Genomic DNA, 27990 nt, shown 5'->3' with positions numbered 1-27990 from the left:
TGCTCACACACACCCTCGCGCGCGCACCTCGATTCACCCAAACACACATTCGGTCCCCACCCTCAGACTTGCGATGTGTTACTGTGATGATGCAGAGTGTGGTGGAAGGTGAAGAATAAGACAACGGAAGACAGGTGATGCTAAAATGAACATTTATAATGACTGCTGTTGCTGTCGCAAAATAAGAATCCTTAAAAAAAGACCTCATATATATTAGCACTAGATTGCCCACTTCACTGGTAATCCACAAGTCAAGAAACACAACTCACTAGGTTTTTTTCTCTTTACAAACACAATGCTACAATTACATTAAATATTCAGTAATCTTTAAGTCAGTTAATGAATGTTGTTAAAAGCAACCACTAAATACTAAAAATAAAAACAAAACAATTATAATATTAATTCACCTTTTTCCAGTCGTTCCCTTTTTCTCGTTGTGTTGTTATTTATTAATAGTATAATAATAATAGTCTGAGAAATAAATAGCTCATGTGGTGTTCTCAGGGCAATGGGGCAGGCAGCATAAATCAAGAGTGGAGCTCAGAGCAATGCAATGAAATGGTGGAGTCTAATCTCACACAGTCACTTTAATACTTTCAACATGTCTTTGATGTGGAGGCGAAATATGGAGATATGATACAAGTTTGGTTCTGCAGGCAGCGGAGTGGTTGAGCGGCACCTGCAGAGGTTAATCATCTCTAAACTATCCTTCTATGTTATGTAAACTAGGACTGTATTGCACAAAAGTTAGCAGCTCATCTTCCTCATTTTGTAGCCCGGGAGGAGCTTAATTTCTTCTTCTTTTGTATTTTCAATTTTCCTGTCTCCGCCTCCCTGTTTTTGTTTTTTTTTTCCGACTTGGAGGAGCTGAGTCGAGCCGTCTTCCACGATGATATGTCTCTAACATGACCAAGCGTTTTCAATCACTATGGCTTGATGATTAAAAAGATACTAGTGCCACTACAACTCACTGTTAAGAAACATCAACAAATGTACAAAAGCAAGCCTACGTTGAGAATGGCTCGGGCTATTTCTCAAGATTAGTATTATTATTTGATGAGCACACTTATCTAAAAAGTTTGCTAGCCGACATGAACGCTAAACAGCGAATACAGTAGGTAAATCAACACTAATAACAACAGCACAGGTTAACACAGTAGAACTAGCATAGCCGATTATACAGGCAGACCTAAGTATCGGATACAGAGGATGAAAAGTGTTACGATCGTCTACCGCGTCCACTAGTTTCTCTTTATGCTGCCCGCCCCTTTCTGCTCAACACTTCTCTCTTTACACCTCGGCAAAAAATCTGACAAAAATATTTACAATGAGAGAGAAAAAAAATGAAATTGTGGAGAAACAATTGTTTAGTGTTTTATCCTTTTTTTGTTTGTCTGCATTTTTTAAAATATTTTTTCTTCCTTTCATATGTTTTTTTTTTGTTCTTTTTTGACTTATAGCTCAGAGAACTGTCCCCAATGATGAGCAACAAACAAACAAACAAAAAAATCCAATCATATCAGCTAGCATTGCACAGTCTCAGAGAGGTTTTGGGGATGGAATGGAGAGTTATCGTCCAAACAGTTGGATGAACACAGAAGGGGGGTAGGAGGAGGAGGAAGAAGGTCAATAAAGTTCATGAGGGGGTGAAAGTTCAAAAAGTTCAAGAAGACAGAGGATGGCTGCGCAGCTGACGGTGCGTAAACACTCCCCACACCACTGCACTGGGGGCGGTGCATGTGTCGGCGTGCGTGGTTTGGATGTTAAACAACAACAAAAAAAATCATCATTAGAAAATGGAGTTTTTTTTAATCTTTCCCATCGAGAAAAATCAAATGGAGCGAGAGCGAGAGGGGTTATAGAGAGAGAGAGAGAGAAAGGTGGGGGTATAGAAAGAAGGGGGAGGTGAGGAGAGTGAAAGGTGCCCCCAACACTATGGCACACAATCAATGAAGTCCCACAGGCTGAAGAAATGACAGAATTAGGAAAGCAGCTGGCATGAGCGGTAGGGCTTTTTTTTAAAGGTAGGTTGAGAGGCAGGACAGTAGGTAGGTAGCCAACCTGCAGAAGGGTTAATCCTTGTCGGGTTTAGCTCTGTGGGGGTGGTGAGGAGGAGGAGGAGGAGGAGGTGGTGGTGGTGGGGGGCAAGGTGCTGTTCAGTTGAGGCGTCATGAGCGACATCATGTTATGAGGGCGGAGCATGCTGGCTTCATGGGTGCTTCCAGGATGGATGTCCGACACACAAGAACAACTCAAAGAAACGCTTGGAATGGTAGTAGTAGTAGTTGTTGTTGTTGTCTTTTTTTTTGTTTTGTTTTGTTTTGCTTTTTTTTCCTCTCTGTTCTATTTTGGCACTCGAGAGAAGAGACTCGTGGGAGGCGGAGGAGGAAAGTGTGTGTATGTTTGGGCGAGGAGGAGGAGTGGGCAGTGAAAGTGCAAAAAAAGAGGGCATGGAGGATATTGTGTTTGTGTGTGTACGTGTGTGCGTGTGTGTGTAGGGGGGGTGGAGTAGGGTAAACAGGCTACATACAGAAAATGGCATTTTGTTAAAACTGGTTTGGGTTAGAGCATACAGTACAAATCAAAACCAGGAAAAAAATAAACAGAGAAACGAGAGAAGGAACAGAAAAACAGTGATATGACAAATGCAGTCTACAGTTGCTGGTGCTTCGATGGGGCCCGAGTTGGGGGAGGAAGAAGGGTGGAAAAGGGGGTGGGGAGCGGGGTCCCAAAAGATGTCTTAGATGTTGTTTTGAAAAGGTGGTGGGTGTGGGTGAGAGTGGGTTTGTGGAGGTAGGCGTGGCGGTGGAGGGTAGGCGGGGGGCAGAAAACAAGAGCTGGGGACTATGTCGGAGAGCCACACACCCACTGAGAAGCAATGAGGTCACCTGGCGAGCAGGTTAGAATTGAGTTTGCATTCCTCTACACGTTACAGTAAAAACAAAAGCCAACAAAAATAAGACATGAATAAAACATGGCTAGCCGGCTACGCCGCAACACAGACACCACGGAGCGGGCCTAAAGCAGACAAACTCAGAGGGCGGGAGAGAGAGAGGAGCATGCACATCTAAATACAATGCTGAATGAACACCTACAGTAAGGCTACCATCTACAGTAGTCTCGCACACTGACCCCCACCTCAGCTCGGCGTGCCGTGCACTGTAACAGCAGAAGGTTTAGTGCAAACGTGTCACTGAGGAGCAATAATGGAAATCCCGTTTCCCCATCTCAGTTAGTTTTGTGAACAGCGGGCCACTTCCCATGACAACATCTGTCAGTATACGAAGCATGACCGCACTGCAAATCCGGAGAGAGACTTTGGCAAAAAAACAAAAAAGTTTGACACCGAAGCCAATAGCATCTAATTAAACTGAACTGGGAAACTTAGGACAGAGAGAGACAGAGAGAGAGGAGAGGAGGGGGATCAGGATTCAAAACCCACACTGGCAATGTTCAGTGCTGTTTTTTTTCTCTCTCCCCGAGATCAGAGCCTTGGATTGCATGTTAAGGGAGTGAAAACACAATCTGTCCCAAATTCTGCAGCGAGTCACCCGAGGGAGGCAGGCGGTGCAGCACACAGCTTAGTGTGTCTGTGCGTTATTTTGGATTTAAAAGTGAGGGAGGGGAGCTTTCACCTCTTTCTCACACACTGTCTCTCTTTACAAGTCTCTCGCGACCACGAGGGGCGGGACCAGAGATGCTCCATGTCATATTTGAGGTCAATAAGGTGCATTTCAATGACAAGACAAGCCAGAGCTCAGAGCGTGGGGGCTCAAAGGACAGACAACATATTAATACTGAGAGCCTGACAGAGTGCGTCGAGGGGTTAGTAAGGTTAGATTACAGAGACACACTAAAACACATGTAAGCCTCTACTGCACGCCAGTGGTCAGAAGAGTGATATGCAAACTTATGGAGAGGTGAGTACATTCATGGACAATCTCAGTCTATTATTTGAAAATAAATCCAGATTTTTTTTTCTTCAAAAAATTGTTCGAAAGTTAAGTAGGAACTGAGAAGCGTTTAGTCCAAGCTCGCTCAACAAGTAGCAAAATCGTCTTAGGTTTGTTCGAGAGTTTTGTTCGTATCCCTCTGAGGAAGGTTAGACAGCTTAGCGACAAAATACTCGAAATCAAACATCGTCTTCACCTGCAGCAGGTGGACCGGGACTTGACGCGACTGCATCGAAAAACAACGAACATCTGAACGCGTGTAAAACAATACCAAAATGCTCTACCCTTATCGGCATGCAAAGATTTGTCTCCGAAAAATGAACAACACACACTTCCTAAATGGTTTTTCTTTTTTTTGTTTCTTTGATTTTTTTTTTTTGTCCACGCTTCACTTTGATATCATGCAATATAGACGTGCAAAAAAGATAACATCTATTTCCACAAAATACATCTTCATCGTAACTATAAAAGGCTGTGTTTAAGAATGCTATCTAGTCACATTTTTTTTTAGCATTATTATGCTAACCTATCACTATATTGATACGTCTAGCCCCAGAGTCATAGTGCTGTTGCATCCTGGGAAGAGTAGTTCCCAGAGGACAGGCTAACACTTGGCTAACATGGCGGTCCCTCGTCTTGTGGCAGGAGTGAAGAGGGATTGAACAAACTGCTATACTGAAGCGCTTTGTCTGTTAGTGTACCTAGTTCTCAAAAACTGACCCCCTTCCTATGTATTGATTTATAAATATGGTTCATTTGGCACTTTTCACATTTTCTTAATATAAAAGTATGTCTCCTCTTACCTAATGTGATTTAAATCAACACATTTACAGTTCTGTTTTGGCACAGGTTTTACTTGTTCAGGTTAAAATTATGCTCTTATTAACTTATTGTCAGCTTATAACAGAGCGTGTATTACACTGCTTGCAACTAGCCTCTCCAGCTAAAGGACAGATTTCGATATGTTTTTACCTTGTATTTTTTTTCTTGTTATTATTATTAAATAGCAGCATCTTCCACAAATTGAAAAAAAAATTACTCGTGTAAACCTATTCAACATCTACGGGTAAATCCAAAAGCTCCTACGGCACACAGAGGATAAGGGACGGGACGACACAACATGTATTGCTTCTAGTACTTGTCACATTTTATCTCAATCCCCTAACGTTATGATAACTAAAGAGATTAGCTGCTGTGTAAAAGACAGTCATCCTAAGGTTTAATTAATAAGATAAAAAAGAATTAAAGTATTAAATCAAATGGCACCTATATAAGAAATTTCAGTGCAGTTTTGCCACTGTAAACATACTGTGCTGCATGCACACTTTCCAAAGCAGGGGGAGGAAACATGGCCACATGACTTTCAATTAATTAGCATTCAAAATCTTAATTTAAATTACCTGAGTAATTATTGTTTCCGCTAAACAACTACATGTGACAAATTGCTTGTTTTGTCTGACCAACAAACCTAAAATTATTTTCCAAAATTGCTCAATAGATATTAAGTCCATAAATGAGTCTACCTGCAGAAAAAAGGCAAATCTTACTCTAAATAAAATGGAAATCAGCCTACTGAATGCATTCAGCACAGTATATTTCCATAGCAGAGCAAAAGCACACTGGCTTCCTGTGATCTTTTATGAGGTTTTGCAATAAAATCCAGTCAAACCCTATCAAAGAGAAATTATTCCCTCAAAATATGTGTGTGTTTGTGCAATGTTTTCCAAGCTAGTAATGTATCTCGTCACTGTTATGAAGTACAAACTACAAGTAAGAGTGTTTATGCACTGTGCCCTGCCAGCTATGACTTCCTCTTCGGGCGTGGTTATTTTCTGATGGTGTCGCAATTGGTGGCCCGAGCCTCAGCTGCCCGAGGAGGCAAAGAGAGAAGAGGCTCAATCTGTGGCGTTTGTCGGGGCAAGCAGCAGACATGCATTGATCGTAACACCAGACATAGTCACCCATGGAGCGATGTGGTAGGAGGAGAGGGGGTGTCAGGATGGGAGTGCACTGGAAAACTGAGGACGGGTGGGAGGGTGAGGAGAGTGTGGATGGTGTTAGATGGGAGTAAAGAAGCCTCCTTACCAAGCTGTGGAGAATAAACCCTCACTGGCGCTCCAACAGAGAGTGACACATTCAAAAGCACAGTGGAGGATTTTGGGTCGGATTGGTTTCAAAAGAATCAAAAGGTCTGTTTGTTTAGTCTTAGAGGTGTTCCCTCCCCTCACCAGGCTTTTAGGTCAATAAATCAAATGCACCCCCTCCTCATTTTTGGCCTTTTACATTCCGTCATACTTCAGCTACTGTTAGAATTAAACCTCTGTCCAGGGACTTGCCTGTTGGACGTGCAGTACGTGAGAAAGACACAGCTGCGATAGGATATTGAATTTAGAATTTGTTCCAGTCTCTTTAATCTGCTACTGGACACCTAACACTCCCCAACATCCTGCCCCCTAATTACAAAACACTTTTCCAAGATAACAGGTAAGTAGGATCTAATTGACCTCAATTGATTGATCCTCTTCATCGACCTAGTCTCTTTCACCTCCATCAATATTCAGATATGATGTGCATTTCCGGTGAAGTTCTTCATATGCATTCTACATATATTTCATATATGCGTGTTTTTTTCCCTGCCATACAAAAAACCATCCAGTCAACGATGCCATCTATAGCACACATCCCTGACCTCATAGGTCGAGAGAAACTCTCCCTCGCTTCACAGTGCATTAAGACAAAAAAAATTCAGTGTACTCCGATTGTTAAAAAAACAGACAAAAATAACACGACACAAACAAAAAAAAAAAAACTCAACAACAGAAGAAACAACAGCATCTTCAGCAGCCTCCTGGGTCTACAGTGGGCAGTAAATCCGTTTCCGAGGGAGACCTACAGCTTGCCAGAGGCAGAAATGAGCTCAGCTCCCAGGACATATGTTAAAAATCTCTCATCTGCCCTTCATCTCATTGGCAGTTGGACGGATGCGTGATAAGAGCAAAGGTCAGTGAGCCTATTTTACTCCATTACTGATATGCACGCTGCCGTAAAAAAGCAAATCTACTAGCGAGGCTTGCAGATTCAGCAGTGGACCCCAGATAAACGACGTTCCTTTGTCATGTTTCAGTGTTACCTCCGACTAAATGTTTGCATTTCTCAGTAGTATCTTGTTAGTCTTAATTGCTCTCACTCTATCTAGTCTGTGGTTTGGGTTAATCCGAAGGGTTCGGGCGTCCACAGGCCGAGCAGCAGTTTATCCGAGAATTAGTTTCAGTTCAACTGGATTATTCATTTTAGTTACAACTTTACAATGCAGGCAAACTGCAACAGGGCATATAAACAGCAGTGATCTTTTGCAACATGAGCTAGGAGCTAAGCATGATAACCAGGTAGGTTAATTTAGCTGCACTGCAGCCTGTGGTACGAGAGGTTTAGAGCTTTTCTTGCTAATCTAGAAGTCTTACTGCAGTCTGCATCATAGATATGGTGATTTCCCTTTTCTAGCACCAAATATGGCATCATAATGTTCTGTTTCAGTGTGAAAACGTGTGCGTGTCTGTGTGTGTGTGTGTTCCCTGTTCTGTTCTTTGACTGGATATATAAGGTGATCCTTCACTGTAATGATCCTAATGCCTGGGGTGGCTTTCTTACTGGACTTAAATAAGACATATATTACACTATGTGACATTACTATTCATCTTCAATCCACTTAAATTAAAACAAAAGAATCAAATCAAAAATAGTCTCATTTACATTCATGTCAACCTGAATTCACAGATTAAAAAAAAAACACAACTGAGCCTTATATGGGTGAACTCATTAATAAATAATGACGAAGGTAATGATTCCTATATCGACAATATAGTTAATAGAATTATCACAGCAGACTGCAAAAAATGCCATAGATCCTGTGTGTTTGCCGCAGCCTGCGCTGTATCGCTCTTGTCGTTTATGGGTTTTTCACTATGTGAGGTCATCGGCGTGCGCTTCGCCTTTCTATCTGAGACGTTAGAGCCACACGTGGGGGTGGGCGTCACATGCTGTAACACCCCTGCAGCGCTGCACTGCTTGTGGGATACATCACAGGTATGGGAAGGTGTGCAAAAGAAAAAAAAGTGCCCGGTTGATTCTCTTTCCCCGCACCTCTGCCCAATTTCACCTCACCCTTCATCTCCCAGACGGGGGGACGAGGAGGGAGGTACGATCATATGCGGGTGAAGTAATAGAAGGTGTCGGCGGTGGGGGAGGAGTCAAGGGCATTTCTTCTCTCGCACACCAGGCTGAGGTTTGCAGTCTTGTTTGTTATAAAACCCTTGTAAAAGGGAGAGGGGCGGGTCAGGGGAGCAAAAAGTGAGAGGGGCATTCAAGGGAGGTGGGGCGAGGGGTTTGGGGTAAATCTCCTAGAAGAAAAAACAAAAACCCTTCTGGAGGGTGATGGGTGTGGCCTGCAGGGGGAGGGAGGGCTTAGGGTTGTTTCCGTATTGGGTTCGGGGTCGGTGGAGGGCTGAACCCTGTAAACCCCAACCCTCCGACTTGCCGCACCCATGCCCTTCCCTCCATCCCCCCACTTCCTGTAGCCTCTCAGGCAGTCGGCCTGTCTACATGGCATTCAGCTCTGTCCACACAATACACAAACAAACAGACAGCTTAATTTACTAAACGAAACAAAACAATAAAACAATAAACAAAACAATAAAAAATCCCAAAAGGTCAAGACGTTAAGTAATAAAACCTTATTTACATTTTGCACATTTTTTTCTTGGTTTTTCAGCGTAATATCTCGCTCCTCTCCCTCCTCGTCTTCTCAGCACATTTTTGCTTTGCGTCAAAAAAATTTTTTTTAATAGAGAATACTGAAAACACGCAGAAGAAAACGGTGCGAACGATTCCTTCCGACATTCTTGCTCTCCTCTCCTTTTTCCATTCTCACTTTTTTTTATACTCCTCCCCCAAGCCCCCACTCTTTCTTTTTCCTCTTTTCCTCCTCGTTTCTCATCGGCTGTCAGGTTTAGCCCACCTTCTGTGGGTTGGTGGCGCGTACCCCCTGCTCGTAGGTGATTCGCTGGCTGATCAGGTACTGTGCAGCCTGTGTGGCGGCCTGGGAACCTGTGATGGTCACCTTCCTGTTCCGAGTTCCAGGAATGAACTCGCCCTTCTTGGAGATCTGGATCCTGGCGCCAGTCAGCTCCTGGTACTCCACTAGCGTCTTCCCTCCTTTCCCCAGAATGGCTCCCACTAGGTTTTCTGGCACAGCAATCTCGACCACTTCCTTTGCTCCTTCTGCTAGCTTCTCTGTGGCCAGTAGAGATGACGCCACAAGTGGTGAAGCAGCGCTTAAGTAACCATTGGTGGCCCCTGTAGCGGCAGCTAGGGATCCCAGAGAGAAGCCTCCAAGACTGGCTGCAGGGTGAGCAGCGCTGGTGGATGCATCGCTGGCATAGGATGCTAACAAATTAGCTGCAGCAGCTGCTGCTGGGTTTGCATTAGCCGCTACTGCGGCTAGAACCCCTGAAGCAGCAGCAGGGTTGAGCCCCAGGCCCAGAGAGTTGGTGTTGTAACCATAGCTGGCCAGAGTGTTGAGGGCAGAAGTGATGGCGAGCAAGTCGTTGCCTGATAGGCTGGACATAGTGGTTGGAAAGGCTCCAACCCCAGCCAGGCCTGCCTGGCCGAGCAGAGAAGAAGCCGTAGCCGCGGCAGCGGCTGCAGCAGCTGGCATGACCTCGGTTGAGTTGGCATATGGTGAGCCGGTGGGGTTGGAGTTGGCGACTGGCCCTGTGATGTTGGAGTAGGAGATGTTGAGGCACGAGGAGCTCTGCGGGTCCTCCTGGATCTTCTGGACAATGATCTCCACTGCTTTCCGGTTCTGTTCGGGCTCGCCGCTGATGGTGACCACACGCTCCTGCAGGTTGATACCTTCTGGCTTCTGGGATAGCTGGACCCACGCCCCAGACTGTTCCATCACTGCCTTGACTGTAGCTCCGCCTTTACCAATGATCAATCCTGCTGTACTGTTGGGGACGATCAGCTTGGCCTGGTGGGAGGTTGGGCAAAAAAAGAGATAGGTTATTACTTAGTTATCAAAGTTTTAAAGTACATTTACCCAGAAGAAATATAAGTGATAGATTTGTTTCTTTATTGATCAGGCAATTAATTCCGCTACAATCCCAAAGGGAAGTATAAAGTCAGTCTTTCTACACAAATGTGTTTATCAGTGTTACAGAGAGATGTTCCTGATGTTTTACACTGTTCATGTTCAGCAGAGAGGGAAACAAGGCGATGTCTCACCTGTGAAGTTACGATTACACATGCATGATAACATCCCATCTTGAATTCAAAATACAGAGTGGAATTATAAAATGAAGACGACATTATACAACGGACAATGAAGGCTCCTGTTTGCGAGATGCAAAACAGTGGGAGCTGTCTTTAGACGTGTCCTTATAAAGGACAGGAGACAAAGAGATCCAAAGAAGAGATGAACTGAGACTGAACGATGTCTGAATACAGAGAGGAAGAAGGAGAGTTTCTGATGCGCTGTGTTTGTGCGTGAATGTGTGTCAACAGTGTAAAGATGTCCTGAAAGGAGAAAGAGCTGACACAGCCATTGAATAATATGGACTGCGCAGGAGCAGATAACGAGTAAAGAGTGTTTTTTTTCTTTATTACTTTGGTACACAATAGCAAAAGAAGAGAAGAGACGCAATGCGAGCTGGTGAGAGAACAGGAGATGAAGAGTGGGAGGGAAGGATGGATGAGAGAGAGGGAGAGAGAGAGGGATTGCAAAGAGGCTACTTGTGTGGAAAAAAAAAATAACATTGACTCCCAGGGGTCAGCGTTGCCATGGAAACACAGCTCCAGCATTCAAAGGGTAGTGAAAGGGAGTGAGACACACATATGTACACACTCTCCTCAAACCCAAACACGGCGCAGCATATTTAACTTATATGCATACAGAAATGAACAGAACAGTAATACTCGCCAGTCGATGAATGAACATAACGCACTTCATTTAGTCTTTCACAGTTAAAGGAGAATTGATTCACAGTGCATTTCTTAACAGCTGGAGCCCATTTCAGCCAGGACCACTATAGCCAAAAGATGATTGATTATTTTCATCTGCAGTACTTCATATTTGGCATTACGGCTTTGCTCTGGGACCTCCCTGTGCGTCCACAATCATAAAAAGAGAGCCAGAGGAGGAAAAAGCAGCAGCAAACCCCTTACTCACAGGCTGGAGCAGGAGTTAGTGATGACAGATACCACACTGAGGTGGGTTTCAAAGCAGCATGCAGAGTGCAATAACTGTAGGCTAACTAAAGTAATTTAATAGCCCCCTTGCATGTGAGATTTGCAAACTGGAAGCAAGATATCAGCTGAAGCCACCAGCTGATATGGGCCATCACTGAGATCTGTTGATCTGCTGGAATTGCAACTTCCCTCTTCTTCATGTTTTGCTGAATGAACAGATTAAAATAGTCGTAGGTGTTAATGTGAAATTTACAGGAGGCGCAGTGATGGCAATTGCTTCACCCCTTCCATAAAAAACATTTAACTATGTGGCTGAAAGTTAGAACTGGTGGCAATTCTAACATCTATTCTTCATCTTTGTAAACATGTAGCTAAATGTATCTGAATTGGAATGGAACTTGTTCAAGTGCTCTGCTGGGAGGAGCCAGAGACGCTGAACATGTGGACAGTGCAGACTGAGCCACTAATGAAGCCGTTAATGCCTTATAGAGTTGAACAGCTGTAATAGGAGTCTAGCTTGCTGGGAAAAATCTGTTTTTAAATGTTATTTTGAGACAAAAGCAACACATTCTTTTTTTTAAGTTTCTATCAGCTATATCCGCTGATTGTCTGCATAGTTTTCTTTCTAGCTTTTTTATGCCGCTCTCTTGATATTACAGGTATGACCTTTTAAGTTGGACATAGAGATTTAGTCTTGTAAACCTAAAATAACTCTCTTATGGTGTTACAGAGAAGCTTGCCAAGTAGTCAGTCTAAAAGTGAACACATTTCGCTGAATTTGCCCTCTGTGATTTCTCTGGGTTTGCTCTAAGGTTAAATTCTGTTTCTGGCAAGGACATTATGCAGTTAGCTATAAAGTTTGCCGTTTCCACTTTTCAGGGACAGGTGATTGAAGTGATTCATGTTCATTTTGGAAAACAAACTTACTTGTGCTGCTTTATATACACTGTTGGTTGTTCATATCGGTGGTAAGTTCAAAATGACATTAACACTCAAAAAGATAAAATTATCCATTATCTGTTTGTTTTTGCCCTCAGTTTAGTGGTGGATAATCAACAATAACACTTTTGTATGAAAAGGTTTACACGAGGGCTGTCTGCCACAAACAGATCTGATGTCTGCAGGGAGCTAAAGTCTGAATGAACTGCGTATATGAAGGGTTCACTGCTGCTCCACTGACGCAGGCAGTGAGTGACGCATCCCACTCTGCCGCAGCGCTGACCTTCGTGCACAATAAAAGCGTCACTTTGCTGACTGGGAACAGACCAGAGGAAAGTGTGAGACTCGTGTCAGCATTCAACAGCAATAATGGAAAAAGCCCTCTGCTGCAACTTGTTGCAATATGTGATCCTCTTCTCTTTTTGTGCACACAAGACAACAGAAATAGAAACAAACAACCTGCAGCAGATGTTGTGGACTTCTGCTGCACATCAGCCACCTAGCAAATAAATGAATGCCCTGCCTGCACTGCTATCTGTGGTCTGTCTGAGTGAGAAAAACACTTATTAAGTGCAGAAAAGAGAGATGTTTGGTCGGAGAAATGGGAGGACAGCGAGCGGAAAACATCACCGAGTTGGCATTGATGAAGACAGGGGAGTAAAATAAGAGAAAGAGATGGTGGAAGGGGATTATTGATTCCACAACCTGAGATAAAACATGAGCAGAGCCACAATTTTTTTGGTTTCTGGCTTTCCATGTAGAGCACGATGGGAAAAAAAGAGCAGGAAGACAAGGTAAAGACGAATATAAAGGCCATTTCATTATTTTCCTGTCTCACACTTCTCCTTTACCCCCCAGCCCCCATTTGCTGCAGTTTTAAGCCGTGCAACATTGTGTGGAGGCAGCCTCGATTACAGAGGCTTGCTGCCACGCCGAATCGCGTGTGCTCTGCACTGCAGCTTTCTGTCAGGCGGGAGATGAATTTACATAGAAATAGAAAATTAGTGAGAAGCATGAAGGAGGGAGCGGATAACAAGAGCAAATTCAAACCTGCAGACGGCGTCACATTTTTGCTTCTCACTGCTTCAACTTGAATATTAGCAAATTATCTTTTGCCTGACCGTGTTTGTTTGTGAGACGTTTCTTTGGGATTAACAGGTTTTTTTTTTCTTTTGTCGGTTCGTCATTCCTCTCAGACAGAATGGAAATTTGTAGCTAGTTTCTATTGATTAGCAAGCTGTTACGGCGAGGCACAACACAGCGATGCTCCTTCAACATGTCTCTTAGCGTCCTGCTGCTAACGGAGGCTTCGCTACAATCTGCCGTCCTGTGTAGATTCAGGAGAAGAGCAAAGTGCTAACAAAGTGTGAACACTGCTGAGGCAGAGCGATTTTAAGGATTCCTTCTTTACACAATATAGCTTTAATACTATAAAGCACTGAAAGAGAATGGGGGTGAAATCATTCATGAAATATTTTCCTTTATTGATTTGAATAATATTACAGTGAAGTCACAATAAATGTACTGTGCTAGCATAGCGTTTTATGTGCTTTATGTTGCTGTTGCATCATCCACCCACTCACACCCACTCACACACACATCACTGGTGACTGAGCTGCAATATAAGGTGCTGGCCTGCCATTCGGAGCGTCAGCGTCTTCCCTGTGGACATGTGGCGCGTCTGGGGACAGAACTGCCACATTTAGTAGAAAACCTGCTCTACCACCTGAGCCACAGCAGCCTGTGATACAAAATAATCAACCTGATCTGTAGTACAGCGCACCCAACTGTTCTACATTTAATAACTCACGCACCTCATTCATTTGGAGAGAAGTTAAGTGCTTTGGTTATGTCACAACAGATAATCTACAAACCCTCAGAGGTCACACAAATGTGTGCAATTTTCAGTATTTGTTATTTTTTAATGACTGAAAGCGTTTTGAAATTATAATGTGTCATAATTCAGTCCAGATGTGCGTGTGATGGAAAATTATGAAAGTCTGAAAAACATTAGAAAGGCTAAACATGCAGGGATACTATGCACAACTCATGAAGACCTCACAAATCTTGAATATGAATTTGAATCTTTTTTTGTTTTGTTTTTGTTTACCAATAACTGATTGTCATTGACAATCAAGGCCTTCCTAAATGTCTTTTAAATGAGCCCTTGGGCAATCTTTTCACATGCGTTTAGACATTATGTTTAACAGTATTTACTTGGCTGCCGTTTGGTCAAACTGTTTATGGTAACCATGATTTAAAATTTTCCTTTAGTCTAATCCAGGGATTAGTTCATTAACCACATCCAGCCCAATTTGATATAAAAGGGAGCTCAACAAAATGCAAACCATAACATAATAAGCTATTGCAAGTACATTCTTGCAGAAAGTTTAAGGATCACCCATTTACGAAACTGATGATTCACAGCCTGCAAAATCTTGAGAAAAACAAGCACAATTTTAACAATATGCCTAAGTTTTTCCACATTGACTCAGTTCACTGTCATTACACAGAAATGCTACTGTTGTAAATCAAAGAAGCACCCTGGCGCTGCGCCTTGGCTACGCCATCCTCCTTCGGTGTGGTATGGCAGGCCGTGGGTAATGTCTTTTTCAGTAAGACGGCTGTTAGAGATGATTCTGCAGCCTCTGGTTAGGGTGAGATTAACAAATGCACTCGTGATGTGATCCTTTCTTAACATGATGCAGGAAAAATCTTCATGGTGTAAAATACTGTCAAAACTCTGCAAACACTCATTCTAATCTGAACAGATGATTACGCTAATATCCACTGCTAATAAGTTAAGTAACAGTCAAATTTTGGATGTAAACATTTGTACAGATATCCTCTAAGTTGCCAAAGATTTGTGAAAAATTTGAAAAAATAAAATAAGATACCACTATTTGGCACTGCCTTAGATTTCATACAGCGGTCTAACCGTACATCCAAAATGTTCCGGGACGGGTCTGTTCAGGGGCAGCGTTCTCCGGATGGTTGCTTTGCAGTGAGCAGATGAACCGGGTGGGGGTGAAAGTAAAGATGAGGGATAAAATAATTAAGCGACAACCAGCAGGAGAACTGTGGAGAGGAAGGAGCTGAAAAAATTTTACTCATGAGCCCTTTCATCCTCTGCACTCTGCACTGTAACATTCACACACACACACATCCACAGAGTGTCGGTGTAGAAGTGGGAGGATAAACAGTGGTGTACAGTGATGTCTGCATCCCTCCTGGTGCTACCGATCACATCTACCATCTTTATAGCCGACTGATTCTCTGCTAATGAGGTTCTAGATTTGTCTCCACTCCTCCTCCGCTTGCTTCACTTTCTTTTCTCGCATTTATTTCTTTCCATATTGTTGAGGTTTTTTCGTTTTTAATGTTTCATATACGTTAAAACATCTGTCAGTCTCTTAAAGCTGCGTAGCTGTGTACTCTTTGCATCTTTCCTTATGCTGTGCTGTACTGTTGTAATTTTCCACTGTTCATTTCTTTCAATTTTCTGTGTTCAGTAAAGCAAAGCTCTTCTTCCAAGGTCAAACACAACTCACTCCCACTCCCACACACACACAAACACACACAGTTTTAATATGAAATCATCAACTTTATCCTGCTTTTATTTAGCTGACGCTGTTGCTTTGACTCGCTCCAATGACCGGCTCAGCCAGGCAGCTCCTACCTACCCACAATCCCATGCTCCCAGCACCTTTCTGCAGAGCTGCCACAAAGAAGATTATGTGACAGTTGGCAGCACGCAGGCAATCTCTCCTACAGTGACAACGCTTTCATTATTTCCCCCGTTAGCTGCTCAGGTTTAAAGCTTTTTGTTAAGGTTTCAGTTTTTTCTACGTTTTCCGATCTCAGGTGTCTCCCATTTTCATTTGATTTTTTCCCCATTCTCTTTGAAGAGTTTTATATCTGCTGGGAGAAACTTTCTTCCACAGAGCCGAGGAAGGTCTGGCTTCTATCCAGCTGCTGACAAGAACGCCCTACGGCTGCAGCTGCTGGGCTGAGGTCAAAGGTCAAAACCAATCTCCTGCTCGTGAATACACTCATGCAAATAGTTTGAAGGAGCAGGGATGCGAAGTGTTGACTTCAGCAGGGATGCCAGCTTAACAGATAAGTCCAAATCGATATTGGGATGATTGGATTCAGGAACAACTTGGAGCGTGTTCAGGGTCTGACTGTTGGGACTCTCAAATAAAAAGTTCAATTATCACAGTTCAAAACAACAACACGAGAGATGTTTGGGTATTTTTCTGGAACTGATTAGTTTGTCACACTGGATCAAATCCTAACTCGACAAGTCATAGACATTAATTACTCTCATTAATCTCCTTCCACCAGTTAGATCTGTTCCAGTAAGACCAGTAAGATTGTTTTAAACTCAAAATGTAGTCATCATCATGGAAGCCCGTTTCCGCCACTAAAAAACAAAACAAATAAGCATCCATAACTCGAAATTTCGAGAAAAGCATTTTGAGTTAGCGCTGCCATTCAGTAATCTACGTGAATTACATAATTTCCTTGTTACCCAGAAGTCCAAGCCCTCAGCTACAAATGCTACAGCCAAGCTACCATTATTACAGCCAGTTATGAATGCACAAATTGCTGAGTATTTTCAGCGTGGCTTCACAAATGATGAAATCCTTTGCGTTATTAGCTGAGTCACGTGGTGTTACTATCAGCAAATGTACTTTCGAAAGCGCCAATTTGTTGCTATACATTGGTAGCTCAAGATCCGGTTTTGAGTGCGCATTCCGCTGTGCCATATCCTTCCCGGTAACAAGAAAATGACGTAATTCACGTAGATTACTGATTGGCAGCGCTAACTCAAAATTTCAAGTAAAATTTCTCAAAATTTCGAGTTATGGATACTTTTTTTTGTGGCGGAAACGGGCTTCCATACATCATCACTCAAAGAAATAACCCCTCGAGTACGGCTGTACTTTCATCATCTGCTTCTACTTGTGCTCTTCATGCTTTTAAGCAATAAACTCCAATAAACCTTATACATTACTCACTGGATGTTCAATGGATATCTGTTACAGGAAATAAGTCTCCAACCTAATGTACAAATAACCAAATAACTGTACAATTAAAAATAAATTATAAAGTAGAAGACATAGAAGAAAACACTAAACTGAATCCTTCAGTATTTTGTATCTGCTGATGGTGCTGCAGAAAACATCAGCGGTGAATGACACTGACTGAAGAGCTCGCAAACATTTGACATTTAATATATGGACAAATAATTACCAAGATCTGTCATAAAACATATTATATTACTGTGATTATATCCAGAAGGAACCTTTGTAGCTACTAGGTGCTTTAATAAATCTGTTAAAATGTAGAAGATTAATGAAACGTTGACAGACTATAATTAAACGCCCTACAAAGATGTTCTTGCTTGTTGCGATATGGTCCACTTGTCTCCACGTCCTCGTGTTTAAGCAGGCAGGCTGAAGGAGACAAACGCTTTGCTTTGCTTCATCAATCAAAACGTGTCACTTCACTTTGTGTATCAACAAATGTGTGTACGTATTTGTTTTTTGTCTCGCATAGACAAGTAAAAGTGATAAGCTAACAGGGGTGCCGGGATCACCGAAGCGTAACGATCCGAGAGAGCGATGCTTCATTTCACGAGCAAACTTAACGACTAGGGCAGGCACATGTACGCACACAGACACTGCACGTTGCAGTAGCTTGTTAGGGTTTGACCTTGATGTGCAGACATATTAACACGCAGCTTTTACGGCCAGCTGCCTTTCTCGAGTCATTCCCTCCTGTGTGTGTTCAAATTTCATGAAACACCAAATCTGCAAAATGGTTTCTCTGGAATCTCCTGAGATGTAAGAGGCTCTTGTTCCCATTCTGATTAGCCGAAAACAAACTCTTTGCAAGTTTATTTAGAAAAATCAGGGTTGCATTGTTTATTTGAGACTTTTACTTGTGCACCAACACAACTCAGGGAACAGAAAAATCAACTGAGGATTAAGAAACATCTAATAGCACGCCTGCTTTTCACATGTACATTTATCCAAATCCCTGCAAGAATTCACTTGCATTTATCCTTTCTGTTTACTTCTGACTGAAAATATCCAAATGCCATTTATGAATGCAACACAACCTCTACCTGATTTTGGCACCCTGTTCCTTCTTAAAATTTAGGATTGTCAATTTTAGAGCCGCCACCCCCTAATGATGACATTGTGTTACAAACGTTGTGTTGCATTCCATCCAGGTCACAAGGCCATTTGTCAGTGTCATCAGTGGATGCTAACATGAACACACACACACACACCATGCACCGATTCACAGTTTCATCCATATCCATGTGAGAAAAACAAGGACAGGCAAGCACACACAAACAAAACAAAACACGCATGTTCTCGGCGATCTCCCATGAGCGCACGCGCACAAACACGCAAAGTGAGCGGACGGCGAACAACTGTTGAGGCTGCTGCAGTTTGAACTTTGAAGTCTTAAGCAGGGGACTTTAGTTTAATCTGCCTCCTACTGATCCACAGGCTTAGTCACCTCTCTCTCCCTGTGTCATCCCTCTTTTTCCACCGCTCTCACCATCTTTCTTCTTTCATTCTCTGGCTCTCCCAGGAGCACAGAAACCCCCTTAGAGGTTAAAAATAACAGAATGACAGAAGAGCTGGGCTACAATGACCAACAGCAAGCGAACATGATGTTAACTTGGACGCATATACAGAACAGACTCCTATACATACCCACGCACATGAATTTATAGCTCGTATACCACATCATCTAACTTTCAAAGACCTCAGGTCTTGTTCTTGCTCCATGATGAGGGTTTCTCTCCCGAGAAGCTGCCATCACAAGTGCGAGCGCAGAGGGAATATGTGCGCAACGTAAAATTACAATACATTTTCTTGCTTTTAGAAAAATAAAGCTGCTTCAAGGACATTAAGCGTTTTTGTGGGTTAGTTTTAAGCATCATTTTTTCTTTATTCGCCAAACCCACTGCATGTTAGGTCACCAAATTGAAAATATTTCCATTTGCTTACATTTAAATGCAACGCGTTAAAAAAAGGTAGATACAAAATGTACCGATGTGGTCTTTTTAATATGTTTTTAAGCTTTTCGGGTGGGTGTCATGACAAGGGAGCTTTTGACTTATTTCAGGGGATTTAAAGGGAGTCTCTGAGCAGCAGGAGGATTATTCCTGGCTGTCATCCTGTCCTTCAAAACAGGTATAATGCAGAATTACTGATGTGCAATTTTAGTCATAAAACAGATGCTGCAAAATCCAAAGCATCAACACTGTGTGCTGTTATTCTTTTGCATTAATAAAACAAAACTGTCTACTTAAGTTTTTCATATATTTCAAAATGTTTTATTTAATTCTAGCACATGAGTTTGCAATATGCTCTCCACCTGTGTTATTTTTTCTAAGAGTATGATATTTCTAAAGTTCATGTTAGAGAATTAAAGCCTCTTGTTTACATTTTGGATGCGTCTTGATCACAGATAAACAATAAAAACACCGACCTGATCAATAATAAAGATTTGGCAGCAGTCATCTATCGCTGAACAGAAAGTGAACTAAACCACCAACTACTTATAGATAATGTAGAAAATGAAAAACATTGTTTTAAATGGGGAGAAACCACAAGTCTGTTTGTGTGCGGACCAATCAGATGACAAAACATGAGACGGGGAGATCAACCTCATTACAAAGCCTCCTTCTCTTCTTTTCTCCATGTGTGAGATATTTCCTTTGCAAGCACATCACACCTATTAAAAAGCTTCATCTTTCTTTTTTTAATCAATTCACACACATATGTCTGAGGAATGAATGACATCACACCCTAACTTGATAATTCTCTGTGTGTGTGTGTGGTCTACACCGTGAAGTACAATGTGAATTTCGGGCTGAGATAATAAAACACAGACAATCATCTGTCTTTGGAGCAGATAAGCGAGACAGAAAAATAGAGAGTGCGCCTGTAATCGCGCTGACTCGGCAGCGAGGCAGACGTTGCAGATTACAGGACTGACGGGAGAAAAAAAACGGATAAAATGTTATGTAAGAAAGCAAATCGCAGAGTGTAAAATCCTGCGTAAAACATCTGCACCTTGAATTTTGACTGAATTTAGCCCTAAACTAAGGCTATGACAGATATTTTTTATATATTAACAGCCTACATGAATACATCGACTGCCTCTTATCTGGGACACCTACATCGATCCCCATCTTACTACAGTGGAGGGTTTTGGGGAGCCTGGATTTAAACATCTCTGAAATGAAACCTAGGAACCAACTCACCTCGCCAAGTGGTTTGTTCCTAATATCTGAAATAACCAATGAAAAAGTCTGTTTAACACGAGCAAATTTTAACCATAAAACTTGAATTTGCTTCTCTTTGTTTTCTCTTTTTGTCTTTGTTTAAGCACAAAGTCATAGTTCGGTTAAAAATAGAACCTTTTACAATGTTAAACATATCTAAATGCAATGGAAGCAGCACATATTTATATGCACTTATTCACACAGCCACTAGAGGCTGCTTAACTTTGAAATGCACCTATAAACAGTAACAACAGCTTGCACAAATTATTTTCAGGGGTGGGGCAGTCACTGATAACCATGGGGAAAAGGCTGTTGAGGTAAATCACGTCCTCCAAGGTACAAAATACTTACATTACATTTTCCACTAACTGGTCGAGTTGAGTTCCTAAGCTAAACAATTCCTGCAGAAGTACACAAAAATGAAAGCATTTTGTTTGTTACCAGAGGAATTAATAATAGATTCAGGCAAAACCTTAAGGGCTAAAAATGAATCTTATAAAAAGTTAACTGACAAAATAAGAATGTGATCTTGTGGAGCAGGAGTCTGTTTACGCCACTTTAGATAGATGGATAGATAGATAGATACTTTATTAATCCCCAAGGGGAAATTCAAGGTTCCAGCAGCTTAAGAACACCACACACACAGCATTCACTACAATGTACCAGGATGATACACAACAATCAACAAAACAACATATACTAAATCTAAATCAATCTAAATCTAAATCAATCTAAATCAACAGTAGCAAAGCGTATAATATACTGGGGATGCAGTCCTGTTTGAAGTGTGTGTCAGGATAATAATGCAATGGTGCAACAGTGCAAGGTTAAAATCTAGTAACCAACAGTAAATGTGTGCATATGTCAACATGTACAATAAAATGTAAGCACAGTAATTTATGATCACAATGCTTTTGCCATTCATGGTAGCCAACAGAGTGGTCAGCCTTTTGTGATGAAATGATCGGCCGATCCTATAATGCCAAAATCCCGGGTGCACTCATTCACTGATCAGCAGCAACAACACAGAACTTTTTCTAACTGTTGGCGTGTTTGACTCATCGTTTGGCTGAAGCTGAATTGTTCCTTTCTTGCCAACTAAGCTGCGAGTCTTACACTCCACCTCTATCATCTGACTCAAAGTGAGCCAGGGGCCTTCCATGTTTTCCTCGCATTCACGGCACACTTCCTGTGCAGGCCAGCAATAACAGGAAGTAGGAAACAGGTGTTCGCGAAGGAGGTGAGAGATCACAGGAAATGACCAAACAAAGTGGCTGCTGGGAAACACTGGAGCTGATGCGAGTAGAGGCATGTGCGTGTGTGTCTGTTCACTCTTTAGCGCTGCTGTTATTACAGCGTAACAATGTTAAAAGGCTGCTGCTGTTTTCAGTCTGAATAAAGGCCAGCTTGGTCCTAAAATAGCCCCAGAAAAATACCACAACAAAACCACAGACCATTTGCAGATGATCTCACAGGGGACACAGCTCCGACACGGCTGCTTATATCTAAACAGCATAATGCAACAGTAACAGGGGAGAGGGCATGCTTTACTGGCCATATGAAGTAGGTGGTGCTTTACTACATCGCCCACAAACACAGTCTGGGGAGTCTCCAGGGTGCTTTGCCTTTAAACAATCACTGATGTTTACATTCGTCTGCATAGGAAGGCATTTGTGTGAAGAGTGAATCAATAATGCACATAAAAAGAGGAGGTAACTGCTGGTAATCTAAAACGTCATCTCCCACAAGTTATAATTTTAGCAAAACGACAAAATGTGAGAGACTGTTAGAACCACATTGTGAGTGGAGCAAATAGAACAAACACACCCGAGCTGTGTTGCCACCTTCACAAATCTACCTGCCTAAAAGTGACCAACATGTGTAAGTGGGGATGGCAATAGTGATTCTTTTAAATGGGTCATAAATAAAGTATTTATTATGGCTTGCTTCAACCCTTAACTGGATACGTGGTTAAGAAAATGGATGGATGGGTGGGTGGATGGGTAAATTCTAATCCCTTGCAGACTCCACAGACCTGTAGTTGTTATGATATTACTTTCTACTCTGCTTGGAGGGCACATTACATAAATGCTCAGTGGATCTGAGCGTTTATATAATGCTCGGATCATATTTTCCTTCTGGGCAATATCCCCCCACAGATTATCACACACTGTCCTTATGATCTTTTACAGATGAACTGCCCTTGTAGCAGCGAGAGGAGACATGCATATGGCCTTTCATTTAGATCACTGTGATCTAAGCCCACCCATCTTACAGCTCTAAGTCTAACACTAAAGTTACAGTTGCATAAAGCAGAATATTATGCATTTTGATATAAAAGAATGATTAAATTAATCAAGTGGATAAATTAAGCTACCCGACCAGTACTGTGTCTCAGGTCAGATACTTCAATTAATACTCTTCCATGTGGTAGACTATATACAATATACCTACTTGCTAGTGTGGTGGCTGAATTTTGACAGAGTAATGATGTTTTAAATCTAAGACAGTAAACTGTGTTTACTAGTAATGACCACTGCAGCATTTGACTGCAGCTGTGATGCTAGCTAGCTACTTTAGTTTCACAACATGACAACTTGTCAAGCGTCTGAGTAATTCATCTTCATTCAAAATATAAACATGAACACTAAACAGTCCTTCAACACTCTTACAGTAGATTTAATCCCTGATGTAATTCTGCCATAGTCACCAACGTGTGGCTAGCATCAGTGACAGAATGCTAGCTAAAAGCATGGCTTCCTCCTATTAGCTTAAAAATTGATTGATACTAAGCCACCTTCTGCACAGAAACCACACAGGGTGAGAAGTGTATAATTCCCAAACACTTAACTGTTTGGGAATTATGTGCACACACATCTGGATGTACTTCATCTAGCAATACTTTTCACTGTTAGTGCACTTTATGCAATGAAAATAGCAAGTGGAAGTGTGATTGGAGATACAGCACATTAAGGCAGAGGAGCTAATCTCCTAACTGTGTTGTACTGGGAGGAAATAGTTGCTTATGACTCAAACTTTTGTTTTTCAAATAGGAGAAATTTCCTTGATTTTGCTTAATGGATCAACGTAATCTATGAAACTCCAACTTTATCTAATGAGATACATTTTCTAATGTGGGTTAAAGTTAAAAAAAAAAAACTCACTTGTTTAATATTTGTGCATCAACATATATGAGTGATTGTTGAGAGCACTCACAATCTATGACTATTTAAAGTTGGATCAACACTGTCCATCGTAACATTAGCGCGTGCCACAGTGTGAAGAGGGGCATGGTGGTGTTTTACAAGAGTGCAGTTGGAGGTGTAAACAAAGGCAAGCAATGAATAATAAAGGTAATGAAATCCTTCAATAAATTCTCTTCATCTGTACATCACTTCAGACCTCATTAAAAGAATTCACCCAGCTCATAAATCACTTCCTCCCCGGTCTGTCGTCCCGTTATGCGGCCTTGAAGTGCGGCGTGCTGTCTGTCGGTGTTCTTGTTGCTCTGTTTTTCTTTCTATCAGCAGCTGCTTCTTCCACTGAATCTCTCTGTCACTCTGCAGCTGTCGGCTAACAAGAGTTCAGATCTGCTTCCAGCTTTCAGTCACCCACTCGGCCAGTCAGGCTAGCACTTTTGGCTCTGTTTGTCTTCTCCCTTTCTCGATCTATCTTTATGTCATCTCCTTTCACACTTTTTTTGTTTTCCCTCTTTGACCCAGTCTTTTGTTCCGACATTTTTCCTCCTTTCCTCCCACAGACACCCTTCGGATATCTCAAATTCTCACGCTGCTCCCCTCTTTTTTCTGTGCCAGCCAGTCCTATGGGGTCAAACAGTAAATGCCAACAGCAAATGCTACAACAGCCGCGGCCTCGACAAGAAGAAGGAGAAGAGGACATTTTATCCAAAACCAGAATAGTCGACACAATCGGCGGCCGCACTACACGGGGCGCCAAGTCATCTTTCAGAGGCACATGTGTATGAGTGTGTTTGTAAATGAGATACATTCAGCAGGTTTGTCTACAATGGGTTGGACAAGTGTTTGCACAATGACAGCCACGCTTTTAAAATGCTGTGAGGATCTACCAAGAGGTCTCATCTTACTAAGGACAACATTGCATTTGTGTGTATTTATGTATGGCTGTGTAGTGTAGTGTGTTTGGTTACTCATCGCTGACAAACTATCTTCCATGTTACATTTCTGAGTATTTTTCTTTGATTTTTTTTTCAGTTTTAAAGACAGAAACTAAGATACACTGTTCAACTTTTGTTTGATTTTTACACCACATGTAATCCTCCCAATTATCTGGACTTGAGACCAGCAGTGATACTACACTAGCTTGTGATCGCACCTGTAAGCCACGAGGTAGAACAAGAAACCTTTTGCTTATTAGACAAATGTTTTTACCCTTACATTATAGAAACACATAATGTTTGAGATAACATTGTGTGTCCTCTTCATTTTTATTTTAGTGTTATAGGATAGCAACATAGACATACCAGATATCCCTGAGGGGTTAATGTGTAAAATGTGCAAAATTTCAATAGCGTAGGAGTTAGCGTGTTTGCCTAACACACAAAAGATCCCCAGTTTGCAGCCAGGAGGAAACACAAACCCCAACATTGTGCCGTGGGGATCACAAGCTAGCGTAATCCCACTGCTGCTGCCAATCCTGGGTAAATGGGAGATTTGTGTCAGGAAGGGAGTCTGGTGAAAAAGGACTGTGCCAAACCAAAAGTTTTATTAACCTCACAGAAATATCGTAATTTGTCGAAAAAGAAAATTCTAATTACCAGAACTAAATCGTAGCACAGACAAAAGCAAAAGTTGAGAAAATTGAAACAGCCAATCAACCAAGTTGCTTACATGTTATGAGTTTTCTCAACTTTTTCTTTATTTACAGTGAGTATCCGGCATGGCCGAAGAGGCTATTTTAGTGAGGGTGTTCTCCTTCTATGTGTGAGAACATGTCTTTTATCTGTGCATTGTCAAATGCTGCCCAAGTCCATTTGATTGCCTCTCTAACATGGTATAAATAGCCTAAAGAGCAACAGGGGATTCACCCTCTATTATAAGTATCTAAATATCAACAGCTATTAGCCTGCCTGTCTCCCTTTGGCTGCTCGTATCATCCAAAATAGCATTACCCAGCTGTCGGTCAGCCTCCGGCTCAGGCTCATGATGCATAAGCGGCAAATTGGACATATACACTAACTGTATACGGAGGGAAAGAAGGACACTTGAGTTAAATAAATAATTCAGATTGGAAACTGGAAGCAGCTAACCTTGGTCAGTCCAATAGTAACAAAACCGCCTACAATCTGTGCAAAAACTGAAGTGGAGAAATTATAATTTGCCATTTCTCACCCAATAACTTCCCTGGAGCCTGCAATGGTTGCCTGGCCACGGAAACCTGAGTTTGGTGTGGAAAAACTTAACAGGCCGTAAGACCATCTGTCAGTTTCCTGAACTGCTGCACCGACTACAAGCCAAGTCTTATCGGCCAGCGTCAGTGGCTCACTCACTTATGCTCTCCTAACTGAATGGGATGGAAGGAGATAGGTACCACGACCCTCGGGTGGCGCATACTTTCGGACGTATAATATGCCTTTCCAGCACTACATATGTTAAAATGATGAAATTAACTTTTCAGACACAGGGAAACAAAACACCAGATGTGCTAATGCGCTTCAGCATCGTTATCTGCATGCAGCAGCTTTTAAAACGCAGCAGCCTTTTTGAACAATTTGCCCATTTGAGTTCAACTCTGCTGGGTATGTGTGGGCTCGAGAATTCTCTGTATGAGTGTGTGTGTACCCAGAATTGATTAATTATGCATAAAACTCTCTTTATAACGGCACCTCAGAATTGTTCACTCTGCGAAAACACCATCTCTGAGGGCTTTGTTGTGTGTCTGTGTGTATAAAAGTCTGATAACTGTAATTATTCAAAACTATAAAGGCGTAGCGCTCCTTCCCCTCCCCAGCCCCCAAATTCTGCTCATGACAGAGGATGAGAAATCGCAAACAACGAGGGAAAATGTACGCAACTCTAATGCAACACCCAGACTGAGAGCAGCAGAAGAAGAAAAATAGAAAGTTCTGGCACAAAAATACTTTTTCACTCTGCAGCACATATAATACATTTCGATTTGTTTTTTTTTTTAATGTGTGGTTGCTTTAACAGCCTTTTAAGTATAGTTTACACTTTTTAGTGTCTAGTGCATTGTGTGTGTGTGTGTGTGTGTGTGTGTGTGAGTGCCAACAGGCATGGCTGAATGCACTGTCTGGCAAGCCTGAAGAGTCAATAGATGGAAACAATGCCAGACTTGACTAATCAATGAGACCAATCATGAAGAGAGAATGATGATAATCACTTAAACAGATTAGGATCATAATCAATGTGGCCACCCTAATTGTCCTCCATTACACAGCTGGTATTGGCACGCACATTTAGTTGTGCGATCAGCAGTGGACTGAGTCTGTGCGAAGCACTGAACTCAGAGTTTCTGGGCAAACAACAACTTAGTGAAATGGTGACACTTGTGCTGCTTCTGACTATTGAGTGCTGTTCCAGACAATATAGTGTGGGGCGATAACAGCGGTGTATGTGCTAAAACCACAGTCCTGCTTTTAATGCACTAACCTAATAATCAACCGCAATGTGTTTGATGAAGACTGATGCATTGTGATCAAAAGTTATATTAGAAATGTCTTCTCATATCTGGATTTCAGTGGATGGACAGTTTCTTTCTACTGTCACAAATAAAGTTAAAGCCTTTGATGCATCTCTGTCCAAAGTCCAGGGGCTTAGCATCTGTATAACTGTGGTTATGAACATGTTTATAGCTATAGTCCTCATAATTATTTCATGGCAGATATGCTGTATGGACAGAAGTACTGAGCTACCTGCGCATTACACCTAGAGGATCTGCTTGGTCATGGAAACCCATGCCACGAAGCTCCTGGCGCACAGTTTTTGTGCTGATGTTAATGCTAGAGGAGATTTGGAGCTCTGCAGTTACAGATTCAGCAGAGCGCTGGTGACGTTTCTGCACTTGGTTAATCCACTCTGTAACCTTAAGTGGTTTACCACTTTGTGGCCGAGTTGCTGTGGCTTCCACTTTGCAGTAACACCACTTACAATTAATCACAGAATATTTAGATGGGAAGGAATTTCACACTGATTGCTGCAAGGTGGCTTCCTATTAAATTGCCTGTTGTAAATTCAGTGAGCTCTTTAAAATGACCCATTCTTTCACACATGTTTATAAAGGTAGAATGCATAGCTAGGTGCTTGGTTTTATATACCTGTGTCAAACTGGAAACATCTAGATTTAAAGATTGCACCCAGTACTTTTATTCTTTTGCCAATTAATATTATGAAAATATAACAACACACACAGTAAGAGGTAAGAACCCGAAATTTACCCAGTAAGATTAGCTATAAGTCATGTCCACACTGTATATATGTGTGTTTGTGTGTGTGTGTGTGTGTGTGTGTGTGTGTGTGTGTGTGTGTGTGTGTGACA

At 42.0% G+C, this 27990-nt stretch overlaps 1 protein-coding gene across 2 annotated transcripts in view; it reads right to left on the bottom strand.

Annotated features, from left to right (window-relative positions):
* Positions 1–135: 135 nt before the first annotated feature.
* The window catches only part of nova2 (NOVA alternative splicing regulator 2), an 85553-nt gene continuing 57698 nt past the window's right edge, over positions 136–27990 (bottom strand). For both annotated transcript variants that reach the window (XM_063493700.1, XM_063493701.1), the window contains one exon: positions 136–9981. In XM_063493700.1, coding sequence (XP_063349770.1) covers positions 8959–9981 — 1023 coding nt within the window. In that variant the 3' untranslated portion in view covers positions 136–8958. The remainder of the gene's footprint in view (positions 9982–27990) is intronic.

The sequence above is a fragment of the Pelmatolapia mariae genome, linkage group LG14 (genome assembly GCF_036321145.2).
Source record: "Pelmatolapia mariae isolate MD_Pm_ZW linkage group LG14, Pm_UMD_F_2, whole genome shotgun sequence".
NCBI lineage: Eukaryota > Metazoa > Chordata > Actinopteri > Cichliformes > Cichlidae > Pelmatolapia > Pelmatolapia mariae.
The sequence above is the reverse complement of the archived record's forward strand: the minus strand, read 5'-3'. Positions and strand labels throughout refer to the sequence as shown.